At 37.6% G+C, this 21,069-nt stretch overlaps 1 protein-coding gene across 2 annotated transcripts in view; it reads left to right on the plus strand.

The window, feature by feature from the left end:
- The first annotated feature begins 397 nt into the window (after nucleotides 1–397).
- Nucleotides 398–21,069, plus strand: part of NUB1 (negative regulator of ubiquitin like proteins 1) — a 42,700-nt gene continuing 22,028 nt past the window's right edge. The window contains exons 1-8 of one of the 2 annotated variants that reach the window (XM_072412577.1): nucleotides 398–500; nucleotides 793–909; nucleotides 4,755–4,922; nucleotides 6,871–6,929; nucleotides 8,051–8,121; nucleotides 16,130–16,324; nucleotides 18,969–19,057; nucleotides 19,736–19,842. In XM_072412577.1, the coding sequence (XP_072268678.1) occupies nucleotides 474–500; nucleotides 793–909; nucleotides 4,755–4,922; nucleotides 6,871–6,929; nucleotides 8,051–8,121; nucleotides 16,130–16,324; nucleotides 18,969–19,057; nucleotides 19,736–19,842 (833 nt within the window). In that variant the 5' untranslated portion in view covers nucleotides 398–473. The remainder of the gene's footprint in view (nucleotides 501–792; nucleotides 910–4,754; nucleotides 4,923–6,870; nucleotides 6,930–8,050; nucleotides 8,122–16,129; nucleotides 16,325–18,968; nucleotides 19,058–19,735; nucleotides 19,843–21,069) is intronic. The other variant, XM_072412578.1, reaches the window with a different exon arrangement.

A 21,069-nucleotide genomic window follows, 5' to 3' on the forward strand; every position in this document is an offset into this window, starting at 1 on the left:
GAGTCTCAATAATATGTATAGCAAGTTTGGTTGAAATGTCTCAATGCATTTTCGAGTGATGGTGGATCACACATACATTCATCTAATTTTATATATATATATATATTGTTTTTGCTATTACACTGTGCTGCTCTGTCCCTTTGAATATCTGTTTATAGGACACGTGGTGACTTCAGAAGAGATAAACACAAGGCTTGGCATGCAAAAGCCCCAATGATTGGCTGGGGAAAACAGAAGGTCCTACCTGTGCTGGGGATGGACCTGAGGCTCGAAACGCAAACTTTTTTTGATTGGCTGCACAATGCCTGAGATGAAACTGAGGCTAAACAGACGGAAGTACTGATGATTGGCTGCAGAAAACTTAGGGTACCGCAAATGAAACCGAGGCTTGAAACGCGGAAGTGTGAAGAGGCGTATGAGTGTTGTGAGTCATGGAATCTTTTCATAGGACGTGAGTGAAAGTGCTGAGTGTTATGTGTGCAGTTCTCCGGGCAGAGAAGGTAAACTCATTTATTCTAGTTATTGTTTATTTATTCTAGTTGTAAGCTTTGGTAAATAACATGACATTGCTTATGATAATTATAAATAAAGTTTTGCTATTCATACACTTTTATTGTATGTAAGCACAGATCCCATGCACATTTGTGTACATTGTACTAGCTGTGTGTGTTGTGTGTGTGTGTTTTCTCAACCTCCATATACGGTACAGACATCATAACAAAACTTGTTATGTTCTTTTTATTTATTGGTGTTTTGGCTTTTTTTTTATGTGATCTAATTTTATTTCCAAAGATGGCAGAAAAGAAGTTTTTGATATCTCAGCTGACAAACTATTTAAGGGAAGATGGCATTCAGCTCTGGAAATCCCCTTATACAAATGAAAATCAGGAAGCTGGGCCAGAGATAAAGGTGAGTCACTGTTTATGTGTGCAGTGTTATCATTGTGTGGGTTTTTATTATAGGGTATAAAGTGCTGAGAAATACTTCATCATAAAGATCTAATAAATGGAACACACACACACATCTGGGTGGGAACAAATTGTAGGCAGGTGGCAGCTCCTGTAATGTAACACAACTCTTCATTGACCACCCAAAAACAGCTGAGTGGTTACTGGAAAGTGCTGGGTGGTGCATCCTGCTTAAAGGGGCTGGGGAGAACACTATATATTCATATAATATATTCACTTGCCTTCACCCGTGAAAAGCCCTCAATCCATTCTCACATGGAGCCCAGCACATCCTGCGCTGTCTCAGCTTCCCTCTTCTTTCTGGTGCTCACCATTCCATCTAGCACTGCTATCTTTTTTTCTTTTTCTTTAGGTTTTTCCTCACATCACCTGAACTTCAGGTGGTATCTTCCTAAAAAAAAAAGTAGTGTAGATCAGTGGTCGCCCAACTTTTCGAACCCACAGACCACTAAAGTTACCAGCTCCAGACTGTGCATATGCGTGGAGCCGGCTGTCACTCAAAGGGGAAGAAACTTCATGATGCCAGAACCTGCCCACTCTGCAGACATAACCCGCCCATATTCCAAGCCTGTGATCCTTACAGGGGACATGGTTCGTGGCTCTGGCCGGTGCACCTTCCATGCGGGGTCCTCCTGACCCTGCTTGGGGGCGCACCGGCCAGAGCCACGAACCACAAAAATTTTCTCCATGGACCACTGGTTGGTCCAGTCCGCAAAAAAATTTTGGTAGTCTGCAGCCCGTATGAACACAACCCGCCCACACTCTCATGGCAGGGTCAGACCTGCTTGCTAAATATCCTGGGAGGACAGTAGCACAGGGCAGTGGACAAAACGTTGTTTGTACAGCCCTGCACTACTGTCCCCCCAGGATGTTTAGCAAGCAGGTCTCAGTCTGTAATGGGAGAGTGGGTGGGTTTTGGCATCATGACATCACTCTAGGGGAAGTTTTCTTCCCTTTTGAGTGACACCGGGCTCCCCGCACATGCGCAGTCTGGATTCTATGGATTTAGTGGTACGTGAGGTTTGAAAAGTTGGCGACCACTGCTTTTGATGATGTGTGTATTCTCCTTGGAGACCTCACAAATATTTTTCTCTATAGAAAACGTATATCCATCGTTTTATAAATTATGATAATCCATCTGCTACAAGGTATTCTTTTCTTGTAAAATTTGCTTTCGTTTTTGAGATCTACTTTCATTTATGAACAGAAAGTAAAAGCTGGCCTGGTTATCACACCCTTTCTTGGCCAGCCTGGTAATATAAGGAGATGACATCTACAGAGTGAAAGTATTTCTAATGAGTTAAAAATGAAAGTACAACTCCAGAAACACATTTTCTTCTACTTTTGGATAAAATGGTAATAAAGAAGCCATATACACGTTAGGTCTGATTACTAAAGCTCTTCAAGGCTGGAGAGGATACATGGTCATCAGCGAATCTGGGTGATTCAGCAAACCTGGAATGGATTTTTTCAAAGTAATTTATTTGCTAGCAAATGTTTTGAAGCCTGGACCAGATCCATTCCAGGTTTGCTGGAACACCCAGCTTCACTGATGAAAGTGTATCCTCTCCAGCCTTGGGGACCCCTAATAAATCATGCCCATTGTGTCTGAATTCTAAAGCACTCCAAGACTGTAGAAGAGAAACTATCATGGGTGATCTGGCAAACCTGGAATGGAAATCCTAAAAGCATTTGCTATTAGTTGTAAAACATTTTCAGTTCTGGTATAGATCAGTTCCAGGTTTTCTGGATCACCCAAGATAGTCTACATTCTCAGTCTTAGAGCTTTAATACATCAAACCCATTGCCTGTGTCCCTTTTTAGAGTTTGTAGAACACAACCTTGTGGCTTTAGACCTTGTGTTATGCTTAATAAATACTTTTATTGCAGTAGGACCAACAAGTTTAAATTCTTCACATTCATTTACATTTTTATTTGGGTGACAGGTAAAATGAATGATCATTGGTTCAGCCAGCCATCCGGTTTTAATGACTTTTATTAGCTCCTATTTCAGCTTGTCTCATGTTTTAATGATCCGTCTATACGTGCCAATGTCCCAGGTAAAGATGGCGATTCACCCATTCCTGCTCGTCATGATTCCTGCTCACTTTTGTCTTCATGTTACCCTCAGTGACGACACTAATGAGCAGCACATATGTTATGCAGCACAGTACACCAGGATTTTTGACTAGAGTCAGTCCCAGCAGGTGGTGAAAGATATACACTTCCACCTGTTGGTTTCCACGACTTATATCCGCACCGACCTCTGATAGTGGAACCAAAGTACATTTTAACCTATCTAATTTAGATATAATGAGGACTAGGTTAGTTTTATGTTGTATGATGAATGTTTTTCATGTCACACACAAAGTGGTACCTTGTTTGTGGGAGCAATCTTTTCTATGATTGGGAAAATATAAATTTGTTTTGGGTTTAGAAATATTGTCACTGCTGAATGATGAGGTGGTGATAAAACTTTGCTGCATTCTAATATGTGAAATATAAAAGATTCATCTTATCCTGTAGATGAGTGTTCCTCAACCAGGGTTTCTCCAGAGGTTGTTCAAAGAGCAGATTGTGACTCTCGGATCAGTTACCTCTGACACCAGTGATCTTTTTGGCAATCTGTAAGCAGTGTTCTCCCCAGCCCCTTTATAGCCAGGCACACCACCCTGCACTGTTCAATAACCACCCAGCTGTTTATGGGTGGTTACTGAAAAGTTGGGTCACAATACAGGGGCTACCACCCACCTGGCTACTGCTTCTTCCCACCCAGATTCAAAAATATTCTGGGGAAAATACTGTGTAAGGGTGCCATTCTTTCCCTGACCAGCAATGTAAGAGGCATTGTTTCCAATGACCATTAGGCCAATGTACTATGAGTGTGAGCTATGGATATAGTATTTATATCAGGGGTTCCCTGAAGACCTTTCAATGGTTCCCTCATGCTAAAAAGTTTGAGAAACATTGCTGTAGGATGTGCTGGTGACTCTACATGCATTGTTTCTCCTTTTGGGAAATTTCCCAGGATAAATTAAAATAATACCATTGGTATTGTGCTGTAGAAAATTATGCCAGTCTAGGTTCACTTTACCTGTATAGTCATGACTAGGATCCGACCTACCCTTTAATATCTCTTCCTGTGTCTGTATCACAGGAAGAGATATTATTAGTCTGTCTGTATCAGTCTGGTCATTTGCAACCCCTATATAATGTACAGTGCTGTGTAATATGTTGGCACTAAATAAATGCTGTTTATTATTAATAATATAATAAATGTCACAGGCTTACTGATGAGACCTTTCCTAACTATTTCAGAGTGCCTCTTTGTCCTCCGGTTGTTCTTTAGGAGCTTGATATTGAGATATTGCATAGTAAATACACCTTTTAATTATTTTAAATAGTTCTAAAGTCAGCATTTTCCCTCTTCAATATCAATAGCCTGTTAAATATTTTTATCCATTACTATTCCATGCACAGTCCAGCTGTGGACATGAGAATTCACTGCCTGAGGGTCACAGAGTCTTTGTAAATATGCAGTAATTGTCTCAAATTCAGCAATTCAAGTTGCTTTCTCCAGCTGTGGCTGTCGTTTGGCAGCTACAGCTAAACCAACATCATCACTTCTTTTTTTCAAGAGATGTAAAGAACACTGTATGTTCAAATTGTATTTGTATTGTACACTATCTATATTTAGGTATAAATAATCTATAAATGTATTATGCACATTTTACTCCCGTGTTATTTAAACATGCAGATATTTACACTGAAATCATTTCCTTACAGGGGCTGTCTCAGAAATATTCTGAAAAGCTAAAGCATAATGTAGATGACATAGCCAGTGCATTGGAAGAAATCCGCTGCTCTGCAATACAACGTGGTAGTGGAAATCAGGCTTTTAAGTCTACGGGTCTGGCTTCACTGCAGGTCTTCCTACCACGCAAACTTTACAAAGTAAGAAAAAAAAAGCAAGCAAAATGTATCAGGACAAAGTAATGTCAGTATACTTTTTTATTATCACTAACAGTTACTTTTTCAGTTAAACTTCTGTGGGTCTACCCACTATTATCGTTGGCTATACACATCTACATGTTTCCATGATCGGGTATATGGGAACAAATAATGTAAGAAAGAATGTAGAGTATTAGGGTTTTATCGGCAACAAAAATGATTTTATATATAAATGTAAATATGTACAATAGTGAAACATTGTGTGCAATTCAAATAATGGTTGTCCTAACATTCCATGCAATCCAATAGGGTAAATAGGGCATACTATGTTAAATGGATTTCTCCTAAATTATCAACAAACAATAAACGTTGTGCAGTATGATTGGTCTTGGTACTGACACGTTTCGCCTTTTAGGCTTCCTCAGGGGATAGTGAGACCCTGCCAACTCAACTAATACATAAAACATTCATACAATGCAGTGTTAATAAAACTAAATTATTAAGAAACAATATAGAAATCTAAATAAGGAATGAAGTCAGAGGAGCATAATTTTGTCAAGTGTCTAAGGTAAAGAGTGTGTAACTTACTTATGGTAGAGCAGAATTACATGTGTAACATTTATTGTCTAAATAAGGTAAGACATATAGGAAGATTCCATGGGGATTTCAATCAGATTTTACCAGAAATGAGATTTACCAGTTTTATTGAAAAGTTTCCTCAATTTCTAATTTTAAATAATGAGGTATCACATTCCAAATATACAATACGAGACTATGACACCAAAGAAAGGGATTCCCAGTAAAAGAGGGTCTTTTTAAGTACCAAGATATACAAGGTTATATTAAAGTTGCCAAATTTTATTAGGGTAAATCTTAAAAACATGTAAATTGTAGATATAAAAATTATTATAGACTGTATTACACAACTGTTCATCAAAATACAAAAAGGAACTGTGCCACTCAACACATTTCACAGAACTGGTCTGCTTCTTCAGGAGTATAAAGGAGTGGTAAATATATATAACAATATTGATAAAAGTATCTAAGTTCAATTTACATTAACCTTTAATGGTGCCAGTATAACATCCAGTGTCAGTGGGCTTTTGTTTAAAACTATTTCCCTTTTCATAAAAGTCTTTAGAAATGCAAGCAGCTGAAAAGTTCATATGCATCTGACATGAATTCTTAATAAACTCAGAAGTTCCTATACTGTGCTGCATTTGCCTATTAAAATCATTGACACAGGCCTTAAAGAGAGTCTGTTATATATTTTTTTCACAATTTCCTACATTATTATAAATTCATATTCATGTTAAAATGTGGTAAATTATACCTTTTTCTGTGACCGGTCAGTTTAGATTTCCATTTTTAAAATGAGATTCTATGGGCAGATGATGGACCAAAATACTTTCTAATTAAATTTCACTTTGGAAGCTCCACCTTTTGCCATATCTTCATAGAAATAAGAGCGAGCTGTTATAAAGTCAGGCATTGGTAAGACAATGAAACCAAACAAGAGTACCCAACAGGCAGAAGTAATGGAATCATCTCTGTGAGAGTTTGGCAGAAAGAGTTCATGGCTCTGGATGTAAACAGTTTAGCTGTGCAAAGACAAGTGTTAACCTCTGTATGCATGGGAAAGCAAGTTAATGGGCCTGATTTATTAAAGCCCTTCAAGGCTTGAGAAGATACACTGTCATAAATAAACCTGGGTGATCCTGGAATGGATTTCTTAAAGAAATTTGCTATTTGTTAGCAAATGTTTTTACCCTGGACCTGATCCATTCCAGATTTTTTTGATCACCCAGGTTCACTGATTAAAATGTATCTTCTCCAGCCTTGAAGGTCTTTCATAAATCAGGCCCTATGTGTGCCTGTTATGCAGGCCTGCATAGGTTTTACAAATATAATTTAATAATAAAAAAAATCTTGTTTTATTGTTTTTTTTAAGGGATCAAAAAACTACATAGAAACCTACCTGAATGTAACAGGAAAGGAGCTGAAGTGTCAGTAAGTACAGTACTTAGATCATGAAAACATGTAATGTTTTATATTAATTATGATTGTTCCTGTAGTCATAACATTTCACATGGCAGGGTGCCAAGAAAAAATATTCCAAAATATACCCTAAATTGTAATTTGCCCTCTCCCCATTTTCCATCTAATGGACAAATAAAACATTGCAGTTGTTAAATAGCTTGCACTGACCACAGAAAAATCTGGAAGTGCTGAAAAGAAGAAACTGTATGTTACAACAGCTAACATTTATTCTTTCACCCACAGCACCCAAAACAATCTTAGTCTTAAGCACTTACCTGTTTGACTTCCTACCCCAACCCTAACGGTCAGATAGGTAGGACATCAGCAGCACACTCCTGAGATTTTCCTGGCTCACACAACTGACCCTCTTTTTCAGTCCTAGACACTGGGTCTGATTTTTTAAAGGTCTCCAAGGCTGTAGAGGATACACTTTTATTAGTGAAGCTTATCATTAACGAAATAAAACATACACAGACTTTATGGTGATTAACAAAAACATTTTAAATTACCCTATTCAAAGAGCAAATGCCTATTTTCTAGTGTACATAACTGCGCAGATATTTAATTCTCTATGTGTGTGCATGCAGGATTATAATTTGTGTCTCACCTATTTAACCTAAATATAAAAGATAGAAACTGAAGAATAATATGTAAAGGGGTGGTCAGAGGTTAGCACTCTGGCCTTTGCAGCACTAGATCCCAGGTTTGCATCTCGGCCAGGACCCTATCCACATGGAGTTCGTAGGTTCTACCCGTGTTTGCGTGGTTTCACTCCAACATTCCAGAAACATGTAGTTTGCTTGATTGGCTTCCCCCCAAAGATGGCCTCATACAGTGTTATTGACACATATCACTATGGTGGGGACATTAAATTGTGAGCCATATATGTCATTAAACAGATGACGTAATATGTTGGTGTTATATAAGTACTTTGTAACAATAATAAAGGAAGAAGGAAGATGAGAATAGGCCTTTAGCCTTTAATAATACACAATTGGGACAAATTGCAATACAGTTGTTTCATTGAAATTATCCAAGAATTTGGTTGTGTGTCTGACTAACTGTTAACATTTTTTTTTCATCTGTCACAGAATAGCACAAACATATGGATTACAAGAAAGTTATATAAAAATTATATCAAACAAGAAACAGCTTGAAACTGGTACGTATATTTTTTTCTCCAATTAAAGATTTTTTTTTTTTATACTTTGATATTGTGGAAGTCTCTTTACCCATATGGTTGTAACCTTACCCATTTGATTGTAACAGACCCTATGTATCCCTAAGTGCTTTCTTTTCATGATTGACCTCCAGAAGGTCTAGGATTACCATTATTGTACAGTTTAAGTTTGGCTGCCCATTTTTTTTCTTTTTATCAAATCTTTTTAAATTGCTAGATTGTAAGCTCTTCTGGACAGGGTCCTGTGCTCCTCCTGTGTCACTGTTTGTATATGTCTGTCATTTGCAACCCCTATTTAATATACAGCACTGCATATTATGTTGGCACTATACAAATCATTTTTTTTATTATTATTATTATTATTATTGATGATGATGATGATGATAATAATATTAATTGCTCATCAGAACCAGAGTAAGCAGAAAAGCAGCAGAAATTCTGGTATAAATACTTAAAACTAGCATTTATATTAGCTTTTTCAAATTCCTGTGCATACAGTGAGCCTGAGGTATTAAAGCTCTCCAAAGCTAGAGAGGATGCATTTCATCAGTGACCTGGGTGATGCAGAAAACCTGGAATGGATTTCTTAAATGGCATTTGCTATTGGATAGCAATAATTTTCAAACCTGGACTAGATTCATTCTAGGTTTTTTGTTTCACCCAGGTTCACTAATGTGTATGCTCTTCAGCCTTGGAGAGCTTTAATAAATCAGACCCAGTGTCTAGGACTGAAAAAGATGGTCAGTTGTGTGAGCCAAGAAAATCTCAGGAGTGTGCTGCTATTTTCTTACCTATCTGACCTTTAGGGTAGGGGTAGGAAGTCAAACGGGGAAGTGCCTAAGACTAAGATTGTTTTGGGTGCTGTGGGTGAAAGAAAGTTGAAAGAGTAAATGTTAGCTGTTTTAACATTCGGTTTCTTCCCTCCAACACTTCCAAATCATTCTGTGGTCTGTTCAAGCTATTTAACACTTGCAATGTTTTTGTCCATTAGATGGAGCTGTAACATGGATAATAATATTAACATTACTATAGTTCACTTTGTATTACTTTCAGAAGATAATTTACAATCGGGGCACTAACTTTTTATATATGGACTCTCACCTTTGTGTTTATGCAAACATCTTTATTTAATATTATGTTTTAACCTAAATTTTAATTACTAACCTTTTATTTCTCAAAGTTGAAAATTTTGCAGTCCTTGTCTGTTTGTAATTTTACAGTGGATCATATGTGTGTACAGAATTTCACATGGTTTATGGAATCAATTACCTCCCTGGGACTAGAGGTGTCATATGACTGATTAGAAGCTAAGCCAGTTAAAACTGATTGGACATAATGGGATCTTGTTTTCAGACTCCTATTATCCATTTTCTGAAGAATGTCTTGCAATACATATATATAGGTAACAGCTGTGAACTCATCCATGTAAGTAACAACACATGAGTCATGGAAGGGACAACCATGTGCTCTGTAATCGCACCTATATTTAATTTAATTTTCTGCCACGAAAAAAATTAAAAGGACTCTTTGCCTCTCATGCTTCTCTTGCTATAAAGAATTTTGGAGTACATTTTAGTCAGTGTGTGTACGCACGCACATACACAAAACCAAACTAAAGGTAACATGTCATATTATAAACTTGTAGATTACCATTTCCGTTTTAATGCCGATGCTTTCGCTTCAGTACTTTGACCAGGATTAAGACTTTCAGGCAGATTTAGCCTGCTGGAGCCTCATGTGACTGTATGTATAATTGTTTATTGATATAGGAATCTTTCAGTTTTGTATATATTTCAATAATATATATTGATTATTTTCTAATGCTTTTTTGGTTTCAACATGCGGGCCCCTATTCCTGCAAGTAAAATGTTCACCCTTAACAAAACTGCCAAAGTGCAGAAGTGTTTCAGTAATTACCGATATCTATTGTAGGTTTTAAACTATCACCAGTGTCCTTTTTGTGAAGATTGTAAATCCTAGCTGTGCTGAAGGTGTTGTCTTCTAACAGACACTTATTCCTGGTCTGTCCTGGTTCTAAGCTTTTTCTTTCATCCATGGTCTGTGAAATATCAGATCCTCAATGGTCAGGTCTTGTTCCAGGTTGCAGTGGGTTCTGCCTATTGGAATCTTCATTTTGAAATAATTGATTGCTCATTGCACTGCATTTCTCATAATTGTAGTGTATAAACTTTTAAACCTAAATTGAAATGCAAAACTTACTTTCCATATATGTATTCTATTTGTTTATGTAGGTACGTGTCAGGTATTTGGTTTTAAAGCTTTAACATTTATGCAATAACTACTCTTTGAAGTTTTAGAGTCAGAGGATAACATAAACCACGGCTCCAAGACTTTTCTACAGCTGCCCCAACTCTCTGGAATGGTCTTCCTTGTCCTACTCGGCTTGCTCCTACTTTCTGCTCATTTAAAAGAGTGCTCAAACCCATTTTTTCAAACTTGCCCACCCATCTTCTTTTGTCTTTTGAAACCATCACTACTTCCCACCACTACATATCTCCCCTTCTATTGTGTGTTACTTCCCCCACCTCCTGGATTGTAAGCTCTTCGGAGCAGGGTCCTCTCCTCCTGTGTCACTGTCTGTATTCATCTGTCAATTGCAACCCCTATTTAATGTACAGCCCTGTGTAATATGTTGGCGCTTTATAAATACTGTTTATTATTAATATTATTAATAATAATAATAATAATAATCATAATATAATATTAAAAAAGCAGTAATACTACCACCATGCAACACAGGCCTTGAATTGCCAGGTGTTGGTGTGTATTACATGCCACTTTACACTGACGTGTTTTCTACTTCCATTGAGCATGGGAAAAAAAAACTTTGTAAACTTTTAAAAAGTTTACATATATTGCAAAACTTCACTCTATGAATTTAAATGATCATATTACTAGTGAGTGTAAAACTTTGACTAGATGAAGTCCCTTAATGCTTACCAAGTATGAATATTTATGTACCGCTATGAAAACATCAATCATATTGCCTTTAGGTGTATTGCAATTTTCTGTTTCTTCCTTTTTCACTTAAGCTGTGTATATTATTTTATTTTTTTTACTGAATTCCCTGATTAAAATTAGATAAATTCTGTAATAGTCCGAACAGAACATCTCCAGCCCTTCTCTCTTTTCTCCCATCTCCTGGTTGTACTACATTTCTCTCCATGTCACAAGCTTGTCACCGAGCCGAATATGTTCCAGCTGAGCACCAACTGATTACAAGTTCCCTACGCACATTAATAATTAGTGCTGTCAGAGCCAGTGCAGAAGGATTCTCGCTGTAAACTCTGTAACTGATATCTAAGCCGCTGAAATTGCCATGTGATGAAAATTAATGCTTTGCAGATGTGCACTGGCTTCATTGAATGACATTGCATCCATTTGTTTTATTTTAATGGAATGATTGTGGTCAAAATTGTAACAAGTTGCCTAGAGCACCATTTTTACACATGCTTATAAAGAGAGATTAACTATGGCTATGGCCGTTAGGCCGTTTCCTTTAGAACAGTGGGTGTAGAGATATCCATTCCATCCATACCAAGACCCATAATGATTCTGACCTATCTTTTTATAAAATAGGAACAATCTTTCTGGTCAGAGTTTCTAAGGGCAGCATATGTTCCTTTGGGTCATCATATTGGGGTAATATGAAGTAATTCATGGCACCCCTAACATGATACTTGTTGTATTAATGCCATTATCTTTAAATAGAAGAGGGCAATGACAAATACCTCTTGAGTGTATTGGTCTATCTAACTTTTGGTCTACTATTTTTTATCTAACTTTTGGTCTACTATTTTTTTTAATGTGTGTTTTTAATAAAAATATCTTTAGCTGCAGTTGCTCTATATTCCACTTTAAAGTGGAACCTAATTTGCTTCCATTTCACCTTAGAATCAAATTCAAGCTCCTGTGCTTTGCCTTCAAATACCTCCACAGTTCTTGTCCCACTTACCTTTCTGACCTGGTAGAATAATTCTCCCCTAGCTGCTCTCTTTGCTCTTCTAAAGACCTACTAATCACTTCCTCACTTATAACCTGAACACATGCACAACTCCAAGACTTTTCTTGAGTTGCCCCCACTCTCTGGAAGGGTCTTTCTCATCCTATTTAGCTTGCTCCTACTTTCTGCTCATTTAAAAGAGCACTTAAAACCCGTCTTTTTAAAATTGCCTATTCATCTTCTTCTGTCTCTTAAATCCTCACTACTCACACACCATTCCAAATCCCCCCTCCTATTGTGTGTTCTGTCTGTCATTTGCATCCCCTATTTATTGTACAGCGCTGCGTTGTTGTTGGTGCTATATAATTCCTGTTTATAAATAATAATAATAATAATAATAACAACTAAACTCGCACAACTCACCTTTCCGTGTTCTATCGCAGGGCACCACCATCTTGCTTCTCGTCTTCCTTCAAGGGACAATCTTTACCCATCATACACAGCTCAGCTTTGTTGCCAGAAACCTGGAGCAATCAGGCAGGTAAGAAGGAGTATTGCAGAAGGGACACTTCTGGTCCCTTTCTGCAGTAATGGCCTGTCTGATCAAATATTTGTAAAAGTGGAACTTTAGTTCTGTTTTGCACATATCAGAACACTTTTTCCTGGCACTTTTTAAAGCTTTCCATAAAGCCTTTTGGCAGTAAGGCTGGCCATAATGTTGATAAACCAGTAGGGAGGCAAAGAAGCAGTCAAGCCTAGGCTCTACTAGGAAGTGTTGAATCTTTGTCTGATGAACACAGTCATAGCAGGAGTTCTGCAAGTAAGTTCTTCTCTGAATGCTTTACTTTATATCTGATGGTACATTGGTTAAATTAGTTTATATAGGGTTAACATTATTCTAGTTTTTCACAGTTAATCGTGCAAGGTGTGTGTGGCACATTAGCTTAGTGCCTGGCATTCTTGCCTAACAGCAACTAGAGTCTCAGGTTTGAATCTTGGCTAGGACACTATCTACTTGCCTGTTTTGATCCAAAATTGAAATTTGCAATATTGCTGTTGTATACAGGTGTGGTTTTCAGACAACTAACATACATCTAAAGTTCAATACAATACCTATATGTTTAATTGCAACTTTTTAATTTCTTATCACCTGTCCCCATTGCATTTCGTCACGTTGGGTCTTGGATGATGTAACCACATGGTAGTTAATTCAATCCTGGCAGCCACAGGGGAAGCTGGGATGCCCAGCACCCATGATGCGCAGGCGCAGATTAACCTTTTTTGACAGCGTAGGATGTAGGTAGGAATGCTTATTGCTTGTCCTTTTCTGCAATAAAGCCCTGCCTGATCTTTTATTTTAAAAAGCAGAACTTTAGTTCTGCTTTATGACATACTTCCATAAGAATTCTGCAAACAGAATAGGACAAGACTTCCCAGATCTCACAATGATTATTTATTTTTTTATTATTAAGTACTTATATAGTGCTGACATATTACGCAGCATTTTACAAAGTCCATAGTCATGTCACTAGCTGTCCCTCTAAGGGGCTCACAATCTAATGACCCTACCATAGTCATATGTCAATAATACAAGCTAATGAAAATTTTAGGAGGAAGCCAATTAAGCTGCGTGGGTATCCTCTCACAAACATGCAAACTCCATGCAGATAGTGTCCTGGCTGAGATTCCAACCTGGGACCTAGCACTGCAAAGGCCAGAGTGCTAAACTCTGAACCACCCTGCTGTCCTTTAAAAATGAATGTCAGTTTACTTGCAACCTGCAAGCAGACAGACCTTAAAAGTCTTTGTATATCAGATACCAAAATGCACAATGACATATAAGGCACCTACCTCCTGGCATGTTTCTTGGAATTATAAGAACTGTGGGTAGCATATAGCTAGGCCTAGGCTAATACACCTTTTTGAGAGATTTTTTTTAAACCATTCTTCATTAGAGAGGAGTTGTTTGTCTTTGTTTTATTCATTTTGTTGTCTTTATTTCTTTATTCTCATTCACTTTGCATTTTGTTAAACTGCTGACCTTTGCATTGCCTTTTTAACTAAGTATGTAAGAAGCTTAGCCCTTTTTTTTCAAGCTGCATTGCTGTAAAATTATTTAGGAAGCCCTTTATTGCTTTTGAAGCCAGTGAGTTTTCTAAATACAAGATGAAAATGAAGCTCAATAAATAAGCTGTCACAGTGGGATTTATTAATGTTGTTTCATAATTTTTGAAGAAATTTATCATGTATTTGGCATAATTACTGTAGTGTTCAGAGGCGTTTTGGCTTATGTAATGCTAGAGACAAGTAGATTATACAGCACTTAGCATTGTTTTATTGTTTACTATTAAAAACAGATATCAAGGTTCCTGGCAGTAGGACTTGGTTCATAGAATATCACATTTGGCCATTGAAATAAAATTTTAAAAAGCATTAGAAAAAATTAGAAAGTACTGTGTCTGGATTCCATGTGATAAAATGTTAATGCAATTCACTATTTTTCTCTAGGGAACACAATAATCCAGAGATGTAAATCTTTGTGAGATCAGGGAAGTCTTGTCCTATTCTGTTTGCAGAGTTCTTATGAAAGTATGTCATAAAGCAGAACTAAAGTTCTGCTTTTTCAAATAAAGGATCAGGCAGGGCTTTATTGCAGAAAGGGACAAGCAATAAGCATTCCTACCTATATCCTACGCTGTCAAAAAAGGTTAATCTGCGCATGCGCATCATGGGTGCTGGGCATCCAAGCTTCCCCTGTGGCTGCCAGGATTGAAATAACTACCATGTGGTTACATCATCCAGGACCGAACGTGTCGAAATGCAACGGGGAGAGGTGATAGCAATTAAAAAGTTGCAGTTAAACTTGTAGGTATTGTATTGAACTTTAGATGTGTTAGTCCAAGGGATTTGTAACTTTTCCATTCAATCCTCATATTTACAAAGCTCTGCTACACAACACAGCATTGACTGGCAGCACAGAAGACTTAATTTTTCTTTACTGCAATTAAGTAACAATTCCAGGTGCCCCAACATCCTACCCTAAACTGTCATTGAAAAAGTAAAAGGACAGGCAGCATATTGATGAGTTTAACTCTGAGTCTGATTTATTAAAGCTCCCCAAGGCTGGAGGGGATACACTTTCATAAGTGAAGCTGGGTGAAAAGCAAACCTGGAATAAATCTGGTCCAGGACTGAAATTTTATCAAACAAGTAGCAAATTACTTTTAGGACATCCATTCCAGGTTTGCTGGATTACCCAGCTTCAATGACGAAAGTGTATCCTCTCCAGCCTTGGAGAGCTTCAATAAATCAGCCCCTTTATAACCAGCTTACTCCTGATTAGTCCATGTGTTGCTTGTCATTTTCCCAGTCTGAACTATCTAGCACAGGAGATTTTAAGAGACACTTTAGAAAAAGTTTTTAACAATACATATTTGAATATAAAGTTGCATTATTTTATGCATTTTTTTGTATCTTCCTGGAGATCAGCTTTAAAGCTAACAACTAAACACACATAATTAATACTAATGTTAGGCAGCTGAATAATCAGCAAAATGTTTTTATGTTTTACCATCTAGTTCTGGGATTTTCACAACAAAGCCAGGAAGATGACAATTACATTACTACATTAATGTTGCCACCCCCAACCTTCTGCAGCAGTAGACTAATTAGGTCATCCCTCTGCTCACTCTCTATAAACATATTACATGTCAGTGCATTTGCATGTAACATACCTGATTGTCTCGATATCCTGTCTTTTTTTTTTTCTTCCAATGCTCCTGTAATGGGGATTGCAAGAGGCAGATACCTCTTATAAGATAAGGCAAATTCAAATACTTAGCCTAGTTTAATGTAAAAATACATTTAAGGATTTAATAAATATTATTTAGCTACATTGTTTGTGTTTTTTATGTACAGTGTATCTGGATTTTACAAAAATACACTACCTGGCCAGTTAGTATTCTACATTCACTAATTTTTTATGGCATGGATTAATAACCAGACAAATTTCTATTGTTTTATTAGATAAAACTCTGCAAGAACAAGGAGTTAGTCACAATTCCAAGGTGTTGGTCCTTGAATTTAGTTACACAGAGGAGGAGGCAAGGAAGAGGGTCCACAGTGATGACAAGGAAAGAGAAGAAGAGACACAGAAACAAGAGAGTGTGAAGAAGAAGATGATGCGTACCAAACAAGGGCTGGAAATCCTTGCAGAGCGGGGTATGTTCTGTTTTGCACCAACTGAGATTACTTTAAATTAATTGGCAGATTATAGATTGTCGTTAAAGCAATATGCAAGCTGACCCTGTATATGCTCCAGATGAAATCAGTTTCCCCCTACATTGCTGGGTCATTAGAAGTCACACTATTCAGGTACAGTGGTGGTCTTGCAGTTTCGGGTTCTATAGCTGTACTTAATCGTCCCCTCTCCTGCTACACACATACTTACAGTTCCGTTGCTCCTTTGCAATTCCTATAAACTAGAGTAAAATACAATGCCTAGTACTTCCAAGGGGGATGTAGCAAATAGCTTACTCACAAGTGACAGTGCTGTGTTAATCAAAATTCTCCTGCATTGCTGCATGGAGGGAAAATGCTTTTGCACTGCATAGGTAGAGATCAGGTAGTCCATTGCAATAGAGTGTTCTGATTGTACATACATGATGTTACCGCCAGTCATTGCCAAAAATAATGGGCCTGGTTTATTAAAGCTTTCCATGACTACTGAAGCTAGACTGTAATGGGAGAACCTGGGTGATCCAACATACCTAGAAAGAATTTTTTTTATTAACCAGGTTTACTGATGAAAGTGTATCTTCAGCCTTGAAAAGCTTTAATAATTCAGACGCAATATGTGCAAAAGCACTCATGCTGCTGTTTCACAGACATGCTATCAAATTAGTAAGGTATACGTAGGTTTTTCAGCATCCCAACAACAGTCAGCTGATATTTAACCCACCCAGTAAATTCTTCCCAAGATCTGTCTATCATCTTTCGAAAATGTAGAAAAAGTAGATGTGATTTAACAAGATAAATATTAGAGCAATCTGCTAAAATACCAGTTAGGAATACTGCAGTATTCATCATCTAAATGTTCTCTAGCATAAGAAGGCAATTGGCAACATTTTTAGAAATTGTCCGATTCATAAGCCGGTTTTTATTGTACGCAATCTTTTACCATCTTGATCAGTCGCCAATCACCTTTTATAGGTTAGGGTGAATTTAGGAAATTGTTATACTTTACAGAAAGGAGATATGTTGTTTCTTGTTTTACAAGATTATGCTGGATGTTTGTTTAATATTTGTTTACTTGGAAATAGTTTGTTTGAGCTTTGTAAAATGTTTGTGTTCCCCAAGGAATGTCCATATCGTGTCTAGTTTAAGCTGTACTTCGAGCTAAACTGCCTTTAAACTGCACCTAATGTCCAAAAGTTAACAGTATGCAGTCCCCTCAGTGGCCCTACACCATAGCCAAAAAATGCAATAGGCTGTTCAAAAACAGTTTTAAATTATGAATAGAAAAATGTACCTTAGAACTACTTAGTTACAAATTCCATAGGCCTTCAAAGAGATTGGAGAGAGTCTATTAGGGTACAAAGATATTAACACATTGGTATTGGGTATTAGAAGACCGAGTATACTGACCTCTCCGTCACCCCATGGGTGTCTTTGTTCTAGCGCTGCAGCATCCATCTGCTTCTTCAGCATTCAAAACTTCTGGTAGTGTTGAATACATTTGTCCCTAGACACCCGCTGCCTACTTTAACCTCTGTGTCACTACACGACATGGGCATCCCTTCTGGAAGTGTCAAATACTGAGACACAAAAAGGCTGTATCTCGGGAAAAGAAAGAGAGGCTGGACACACGGACTACCAAATAATAGTATAGGTATATAGTATTGTAGTATATACTACCTCTTTTATAGAAGTGAGGCATTTTTAACTAGTTTAAAGATTAGGTAAGGTATTTTCAAAGCCATAAGATTTATTTCCCTTTACCTGACTAGCCCTGGATTTACTTATCAGATGGGGGTTTCTTGAAACATTGTTTACATGAAATGCAGAGGGTCGGATTTGGTATATTGTATTGCACATTGGCTTTGTGGGGCCACCATGGGACTTTACATTTTTTTGCACATGCTGAAGGTATGTGCCTGCATTTTGTGCTTTTTATATATTTTTTTTGTGTAATTTTAAATACCACTTTCCAAAAGATAAGCTGCATCACAGTTTGGATACTAAAGTGCAGTGACAGGATACTAAATAATGAAGTGATTTAATGGACCGGTAAAATTGGAATAGGTGTTTTGTAGCACGTTATGTAAAATAACATCCTATGCAGATAATTACACATCTATATCAGTCTCCAAAGACTAAAGTCTAAGGCTACGTACACACGTCAGATGGTTCTCATACGATTGTCACCTCAGGGCTAGTATCGGCATGTATACAGTGCTAGTCCGACGTTGTTCATGGATCTGTCCTGACTAATCCATGAACGAAAAACAACTGCAATACAAGTGAAGAGGAGAAAGCACAGATGGATGCCACTCACTCTTCCCCTGTCCCTCCCTTCTCCATAGAGCAGAACAGTGCTGTATGTACATCGCTCGTTCATGCATCTTTCAGTCTTTTGTCGTTGGGAAGGGTTGTGAAAGATCCTTTCCAACAACAATAAGTTCTTACATATGTACACAGCATAAATCTTGGCTGTTAGTATAGCATAATTTGTTCACTTGCTCCTACACAGTAGTCAGGTTATACTCCAATGGGTTGCAGAGAGTCGGCAGTTTTCTTGCCATCTTTTGTTTTCAGCTTGACCACCCCATCTATCATTAAAATCTAAAATTATGTTTTTCTACAGGTGAGAGCATGGATCCTGATGCAATGCCATACCTAGAAATTGCAAATCAAACTGGACGTTCTATCAATATGCCTAAAGCTGCAAAAAAGGTAGCGTAATAAAGTAACCGTTTTTTCACCTTGCTCATAAAATGCATCAAGCCTCTCTCACGAAGTAGGATTTGGCTGCATTGCATACAGAAGCTTAGAGATTCAGTCACGATGTTACTAACAATGTTATCCCACAATTTTTGTGGGGGGTACCCATGGAAGGCAAAATATAGGAGGATTAAAATTTATGTGAACAAGGTCTAACGCCGAGAACTATGATTTGCTTTTTGTAAATTATGATCAGCTTTTGTCAGGCAGACCCACTGAAAGTACCTCATGCTAAGAACGGAGTGACCTCCGAGGTCAGACTATCGCATGTTTCAGCTTGTTCAACATGTCCGGAAGTAACATTCATTTGCCACATTGCAAACATCTGGCGTTTGGATTGCCATACTTTATTATTTACACGTCATTAGTGGACTCTGCTTACTGTCAGTTACTATTGTGAAAGGTCTGCCTGACTGTCTTCATCATTTTGGAAAGAATAGACAGATGATGACTCATACTATGTCAGAGCTTAAAGCTGGCAAGTTCCTATCACTACAATTTGGGTGATGGTTAGAAATGTCTCTCTAGGGACTCATCACTGCTATCCTTGCTCTGGTTTTCTTGCCATAGAGTCCCTGATGTAAGCATGAACATTTCTGACTGTTCTGTTGCTTGGATTTTTGTCTGCAGGCTCTCATGCTGGCGATGGGCTATCATGAAAGGGGAAGAGCATTCCTGAAGAGAACAGAGTATGCTTTAGCACTGCCTTTCCTGTTGGATGCAGACAAACACTTCTGGTAAGGGCTGATTCATCCATATCTGTTTACAAGGTTACAGGGCCTTTTTTTCATGCTCAGTGGGTAAATCCCATTAGTTTGGAAGAAGCCTAAAAAATATTGAAAATATATTGAAACATAACAGCTCTAACCAGTGAACTTATAAAGATCAGAGTCTATTAAGCTCTAAGAGGTCTGTTGAATTTTGCAGCCATTCCTTTGGCATTTGCATTTTGTTAGATAGATTGCATTCAGATTATTTAGTGGTGGCATTCACCCTTTAAAACCAAAATAAAATGAATATGCAGGATGGCCTATTGTAGAAGCCCTAGTAATATAATTCACAAATATTATTTAGGAATGAGATATTACACATTGCATCTACTTTGGCTCCTACTTTGGAGTTTAATTCTTTGGTATGAAACTTGTTTTTGTATTGTGCAGCCATACATGAACTATTTGTAAAAAAGATGTAACCTGAGATTCTTTTGCACCAATTAGACAGTTCAGTCAATTGTTCTCAATTTCATAAAGTTGAGTGTCAAATATGCCCCATATAATTTGTGACCGTTTCTAATGTGCTGAGAAGCTGTTATGATTGATCTGCAGAAATACATTTTGTCTTTAGAGGCAAATATTGCCTTGTCCAATTTTTTTGCTTATCGACAACATTTTTCTGTTAAACATTAAATTAAGGTCACATTTCACACACTGGTGTTTAACATAACCTGTTTCCTTTTAAATAAAAGGTAGTGTGATAGCTGGAGGGTCTGTCACTGTGTACGGCTGTTCAATTATGGCTTTTCGTTGCACTTTAAAAAGATATATTGCGTTTGTGTACACTTGGGGACTACATTGGACATGAATTTAGTTAATTCTGCATTTTTCAAAGCGTAGGCCACAGCAATGTATGACCTTTGCAGTACATATCATTAGTACAGTGATTAGGTGTGTTTGGGGTACCAATGAATGAAAACCCAGTGAATTAAAGCATGTGCTGTGCATTGCTTTACTGCGTATGTTTCTACATACCGTGTTTCCCCGATGATAAGGCATCCCCATCAAATAATGATGCTGGCTGCAGTGAAGAGTAAAACTGAAAGTAACTTCAAAGGACAAGCAAGCTGCTGATCCCTGCCCTAACAGAGTCTGTTACCCGGCCGTAGAAGCCAAAAAAAGGTGAGTCAGTGATCAGAAGGGGACAATCAATGGCACATATGGTAGTGATCAGAAAGGGGACAATCAATG

The sequence above is a fragment of the Pyxicephalus adspersus genome, chromosome 5 (genome assembly GCF_032062135.1).
Source record: "Pyxicephalus adspersus chromosome 5, UCB_Pads_2.0, whole genome shotgun sequence".
NCBI lineage: Eukaryota > Metazoa > Chordata > Amphibia > Anura > Pyxicephalidae > Pyxicephalus > Pyxicephalus adspersus.